Below are 6,509 nucleotides of genomic sequence, written 5' to 3'. Positions count from 1 at the left end.
CATGGAATTGTTATTTGGTGTAACTCATTGCTAATGACACCCAATAAGTTGATCACTCACTTCCACTCTGGAACAATATTTTAAAACACCAACCAAACACTTCATTAGATGTAGGTGATGTGTAGCTCTGCAAGCTGAGCGAAGCGAACATAGATGAGGAAGAGGAGCTTTCATACTTCCAGCTTATGGGCGAATTTCCATAGACCGTACGGGCTGACAAAGGGCTGTTGAGTGAAGGGATTTAGCATACCATTTCTTTTGGACATTTTACATGTATATTTTGCTGGGTGACGCCTTGTGCGACCCGTATAATGTTTCCTATTAGACTCGTATTTACTAGTCGCCTTTATTTCAGTAGCTTAGCTGTGGTTTATGGTTTATGTTTCAATTGATCCCTTTAATGCTCATTCAATTGATTTATATACAAAATTACTACACTTAGGATATAAGTGACACCCAGGAACTTGGAAGTTGAGTGTGGCTCGACCCCAAATTTCAGGGCATTACATATATAGACTTGGAAAGAATCTTAAAATCAGAAACAAATCCCGTAATCTCGCATTTTGCAAAAAAATCTACATGAAATCTAATTAGATTTAAGACATCAAATACAATAGTCCATGCATATGGTGGATAATTGGGTGAGGTATTCTTCTTCATTGATAAATGATTTTATTTGAGATAGGTATGCAAAAATAATAATAATAATAATTATTATTATTATTATTAATTCTCTAAAAAATTAAGATGGTTTATAAATACACACTTACCAATTATACACAAATTGTGCATGTATCATACATGTAAGTCATCTTTAACTTATAGGGCAAGCCTTGGCCAGACCTTGTGTAGCCCTAACCCTAGCCCATCCTGGCCCTCTAGGACCAGGGCCTCTTTAGCCCATTAAGGCCTGGGTTGGGCTACGGGCAAGGTTCAAGTCTCTTGGGTTGGGTGCCCTAGTCCTGTGCGTTGCCACTCCTACTTGGAGCACAACTTTTAATACAACAAATAGAGGGAATCAATTTCAAGAGGTAAATAATATTTACATTTTCACCATTCATGGAGAAGAGGTAAATAATTAGGTGGTACTTTCTACGCATATCCGCGCATGTAGTTTTTATAAGAAGGTTGTTTGGTGCAATAATCCAAACTACTGATACGATAGGCTTAACTTTGGATGGTGCATGCACATATCCGATGGTCTTAGCTAAAATCTCTCTCTCTCTCTCTCTCTCTCTCTCTCTCTCTCTGCACCATATATCCGATGATCTTAGCTAAAATCTCTCTCTCTCTCTCTCTCTCTCTCTCTCTCTCTCTCTCTCTCTCGGAAACTTTTTGTGAATGGGCCATCAATAAACCTATGCATATGTGTGGCAAAAAGTAGAAAGCTGCTATAAAACTAGTAGAGTATCGTCCAATGTGCAATGCATATGTCAGGTATGGCCTCCCTAAGTCTTAGACCATATATGTTGAGTTTTAGATTGTGGGTGAACCCTACACACAAACCTACGGTCAACATCCTTTCCCCATTTACCACCTGTACAATCCCGTAGGCGAGGGGTGTGATAAAATATTCCTAGTCCATTTGCCAAGGGATCAAGCGGTAATCTAAAAGAGAAAAATTTTCAAATCATCTTCCGCCACAATCGCGAGATTAGTGTAAGTAGGAAATAATTGTACACACATGGCATGTACGATGTGTTCAGCAAATCACAGTCAATTTATCCTTCCTCCATGCTTTAAGTGTTGCGATTTTATTAATATTCCATTGTATAACTCATGTATAATGTTTCATTATGTAACTCCTTTATATATAGTTATTCCAATTGTGTAACTCCTCTATAATTAATTCATTATGTAATTTCTATGTAAAATTGATCTATAAATAAGAGTCATGCCTTGTATTCCAAATAATGAACATAGTCAAAAATAAATAAATAAAATAAAAATCTCTCTATTCTTACACTTTACGAGCTAGAGAATTTTCTAATGGATCTTTTGTTCTTCTAAATGGTATCATGGCTACAACACTCTATTGAGTGCTTCATTCTTTCGTTCCTGCTTGATTGAAGGTTGATCCCTAATAATAGTAATCAACTCGTTTAGTCGTGAGAGAGAACTTGCACATTCCAACAGTAATGGCAGCCTCATCATGATTTGCAATTGCCTCCTTAACCACATTGCCCTACCCATACCCGACAACAGTGGTAAACGTAGCCAACTATGTCTCCTTGAAGTTGAATTCAACCAATTTCTTGTTATGGAAAACGCATCTCATCTCCATGCTTGAAGGGAAAGACATTTGGTGGTTCATCAATTACAAACACCCCATACTATAATGGAGATCACATCTTTTGACAGTAAGCGAGATGCTTTAAATCCTGATTATTTCTCTTGGCAACGATCTGATCACAAAGTTAAGGGTCGGATCACTAGTACCCTTTCAGAAAAAAGCACTCCGGTTAGTGGTTGGAATTGAAACCTCGGTCAAGGTCTAGTGATGTCTTGAGCATGCTTATGCTGGTATCTCTCAGGCCCATGAATTCCAACTTACCGGGTAACCCCAACAAGCTTATAAAGGTATCTATAGCATATCACCTTGATAATTTATGAGCTTCAGATTTATTTTTATAGAAAAGTTTGATGATTGAGTACCTAAGTATCCAGCGTGTTCTTACCTATGTATACTATCAGAAACGACAGCATTGCCGGCACATTTTCGACGTGGCCAACATGCACAGCCGACGGGTTGCGTGGCCACCTACAGTGGAAAGAAATGAGCGTCCGAAAATCATTTCCGTTGGATGGAAGTTACCTCTGCCAACCGTAACGAAACCAGCCGCCCACGAAGGGGACGCGGATCAGCTACTGACAGGTTGAGTAGCGAGACTCGCTACTGAAGTGACATCACCAAGTTATGTGGGCCCTAGCATGATATATGTTTTGTATCCACACTGTCCATATATTTTGAGAGATCAATTTTAAGGCATGATACAAAGAATGAGGCAGATCCAAGGCTGGAGTGGACCCCACAGCAGAAAACAGTGGAGAGAGTGACGCCCGCCGTTGAAACCTTTCGAAGGTCCAACATGATGTTTATTTGAGATCCAACCTGTTCATGTGTTAAATTAGACATGAAAGAAGGGAAAACATAAATATCAGCTTGATCAAAAACTTTTGTGGCCCTTAGAACTTCTCCTCACTTTTTCCTGTGGTGGGGTCCACTAGATATTTGGATCTGACTCATTCTTTGGATTATGCCCTAATATGATTTCTCCAAATGGATGGACGGTGTGGATACAAAACATACATCATGGTGGGGCCCACAGAAGTTGGTGACGTCACTTCAGCAGCGAGTCTCGCTACTCAACCTGTCAGTAGCTAATCCGCGTCCCCACGAAGGTCCTGGTAAAAAAACTAAAATAAATAAAATAAAAACCTACCCCCCTCCCTCTCTCTCTCTCTCCCCTATTCCCTCCTCTCTGTAAACCGACGGCCTCTTTTTCTCTCTACGCCTCCCCCATTCCATCCTCTCTCTCTCTCTCTCTCTCTCTCTCTCTCTCCAAAAACCGACAGCCTCTCTTTCTCAATTTAAATGCTGGAGGAGAGAGCTCCCCTTTAGATTCACAGATCTCAACGAGCTCATGTTTACAATGGCAGACCTATTCGGTTCTCACGCTCGCATCGGAGGGTTTCTTCTAATTCCTCCTTCCCCATTTTATCGATTTAGGGCAAAGCTTTCAATCTCATCCTCATGCATTGTAAGGTGAGGGTTCATCGAACTCCATTATGTTTGTAGCGTTTCTTGAGTTGCATGTGCTATTTGAGGGTTTCAAGAGCTGCATTTTGATGTCGAGATTGTTTCATGGGATTTTATTTTTTTTTTCTACCTTTTTTTTTTTTGGTGGTTTGATGATTTAGATCTTTTGAATATATATATATATATATTTTTTTCAATTTTCTTTTTAGATGTAGTTCTTAGATTTGGAGGAAAAACAGAGAAATTGAAAAAAAGAAAAGAAAAGATAATGCCTTTGGTACTTGTTAACATTTGTGAAATTCTATCTCCTTTTAGTTTTTGTTAAGAAACTGATATTTTCAATTTTTTATTTCCATTGCGGTTTAGGAAGTTTATTTCAGAGTTTTGGAGTTTCTCAAGATGATTTGAAGCCATATTCAGATTGAGGATGATTGGAAAAAAAATTATTTTTATTTTCCTTTATTAGAAGAAATTTTTAATTTAATTTTTTAATTTTCTATTTTTTAATTTTTAATTTTTAATTTTTAATTTTTATTTTAGAGATTTGGAGCATCTTGAGATGATTTTGAAGTCGTATTCAGATTGATGGGGATTGAAAAATCTGGTTGTTTCTTTTTTTTTTTTTTTTTTTTTTTTTTTTTGCTTTAGTAGAAGAAATCTTCAACTTAATGTGATTTAGAAGGTGGTGAATGTATAGAAAAAGCACAGATTAGGCTTGTTCTGGATTGAAAATAAAAATAAAAATCTCACTTTTATTTATTTATTTATTTATATGCTTTCTCACCATTGATATTTTTTAACAGGGAGAGTTTTTATTTATTTATTTATTTTTATTTATTTATTTATTTTTTATGCTCTCTTCATTGATATTTTTTTAAACAGGGAGATAACTCAGAGTGCTGGAAGATGGTATAGTTGGATGGGCTGCCATAGTTGTAGTAACTAAATCCAGAGGAATGGATGTAGCTGGTGCTGTGGATTCTGTTCTTGTGGGAGAAGATGTTGGGAAGGTTCTTTTGCTCCTCCTCCCTACTGAAGTATCAGTACTTGAATTGAATGTTCTGAATCATTTTTCTTAACTAGTGTATGGTGTTGGTGTCTTTTTTGTAGGTGTGTAATATGGAGGAGCCTTTGGAAATACCTATAATTAGTGATTTGACCATGGTTTTGGGTTCCATCTCTCAGCTATATAGCCTCTTTCATCTCTTCTATGTTCTTTGCATGGTTTATTTATTGGAGGGTGACTTTCAGTAACGATGGAGCGTGAATCCTGGCACCTATTCGTAATGGGATTTTAGAATTTTACTTTTTGGATGCCAGTTCGGACTCCGCCCTACGTATTTTGTGCTGATAGATTCATTATCCTTTGGCAGTCGAAAGCAGTTAGTGTGGTCATCGATTTCATCGACTTGTCAACAGTTTATGACAATGTGAAACAGGTTGGTTTTGTTTAGAACTTTAAACTTGAACTTGTCATGTGGCATGTTATTAACATATACTCACAGAGATAGGAATTTCCTGAATAGTCCACCATTCAATATACATTGTGCTATGTAGATGTATGATTCGGTGACTTCCAGTCACGGGAATTTCCTGTGTCTTGAATTACATTGATTTTTTCTCTATTTTTCTTATTTTATTATATTGTAATATGTCAATTGATGTCATTTCATCATCAATACGATTGTGGCCCACATTTCCTTGCCTCTTTTCTCTATTATTGATGTGGTCAGGCGATGGCCTTTGGCATGAGGAGTGTTGTTTATGTGCCGAGGATTAGCGTAGATACAGTGACAACATTATCTTCATTCTGTGAGAAGGCCAGCATGGTGAGCTTGGGTGAGATCTTATTTTATTTCATTTTATCTTCATTGCATGATGATAATGTTTGAGATCCTGGCCACTGATTTTATTCTATGTTTGAGCAAATATCTTATTCAGTTGTTTCGTACCTTTGACAGGGTTGTCTTGTTGCGCTGATGCTCTCTGTTGGTTCTGTACTTCTTCAACAAGCCACTATTTCAGCCTTGTTCCACTACAAAAATGTAGAGATTGTTGAATCCGGACCTAATGCATCGGTAACTTGAAATGAGGAGAAAAATTGTAACAAAAACAATAAACCTCAAGGTTTCAATTCAAATACTTGCTGTATCTTTCTACCTGGTTAGTTATTACCAGGTGCGTGTTTGGGTGCTCAATTGAAATGAATTAGAATAGTCAGTTCGATAAATAGGGAACCAGAAACGGGACACTAGTTGATGTGTTACTAGCCACCAAATTACCATAACTATCATTTTGAGTCCAATAGGAGATTCATTGAATTGAAATTAGGGTGTGATTGTCATTATGAATTACAATGGTTCCACCCGTCCTTTAGCCATTTCCTTTTTACTGGATTAATTCATTGCAATTCAATTTGATTGAGCTCCCAAACGAATAAAAGACTTGCAAATCATGCCTTATGGAAATGTAAGTAATTTGGACTTTGACATCAGTCTCCACCACTCGTTAATACATTTGACGGTTTAGTCAGACTAACGGAGCTCTTCACTAATATCCAAAATGTGATGTGCTAGTAGTTAACATGGCTTTGATCTTGAGAGGCAGTTTTAGTCTGCAACATTCTTTCTACAGTTTTTCATGAAAAGAGGAAAAAGAAAAAACACTCTTTCTGCAATATATTGTTTGGGAAAATGGAGTTGAATTACACCATCATTCTATCAATTTTATGTATGAATCTTCTCTTGTT

General features: G+C 37.1%; 1 protein-coding gene across 3 annotated transcripts; it reads left to right on the top strand.

Moving 5' to 3' along the window:
* The first annotated feature begins 4,603 nt into the window (after positions 1 to 4,603).
* Positions 4,604 to 5,929, top strand: LOC131254063 (dihydrodipicolinate reductase-like protein CRR1, chloroplastic). 3 transcript variants are annotated; one of them, XM_058255095.1, is made up of 5 exons: positions 4,604 to 4,770; positions 4,871 to 4,945; positions 5,134 to 5,199; positions 5,494 to 5,589; positions 5,722 to 5,929. In XM_058255095.1, exons 1-5 carry the CDS (start codon positions 4,717 to 4,719, stop codon positions 5,845 to 5,847), a joined length of 417 nt encoding a protein of 138 aa, XP_058111078.1. In that variant the 5' UTR covers positions 4,604 to 4,716; the 3' UTR covers positions 5,848 to 5,929. The 3 variants fall into 3 exon arrangements, with proteins under 3 accessions (XP_058111078.1, XP_058111079.1, XP_058111080.1); XM_058255096.1 differs by having other exon boundaries at positions 5,494 to 5,599; XM_058255097.1 differs by lacking the exon at positions 4,871 to 4,945.
* The last annotated feature ends 580 nt before the right edge of the window (positions 5,930 to 6,509 follow it).

Source organism: Magnolia sinica, chromosome 8 (genome assembly GCF_029962835.1).
Source record: "Magnolia sinica isolate HGM2019 chromosome 8, MsV1, whole genome shotgun sequence".
Taxonomy (NCBI): Eukaryota; Viridiplantae; Streptophyta; class Magnoliopsida; order Magnoliales; family Magnoliaceae; genus Magnolia; species Magnolia sinica.
Note: the sequence above shows the minus strand (reverse complement) of the source record. Positions and strands in the feature narration are given on the sequence as shown.

Bases quoted from the DNA above. Each gene is read 5' to 3' on its own strand.
- LOC131254063 (XM_058255095.1), top strand. From the start codon at position 4,717: ATGGATGTAGCTGGTGCTGTGGATTCTGTTCTTGTGGGAGAAGATGTT. The intron at 4,771-4,870 runs GTTCTTTTGCTC...TCTTTTTTGTAG, and splicing joins TGGGAGAAGATGTTGGGAAG to GTGTGTAATATGGAGGAGCC. The intron at 5,200-5,493 runs GTTGGTTTTGTT...TGATGTGGTCAG, and splicing joins TTTATGACAATGTGAAACAG to GCGATGGCCTTTGGCATGAG.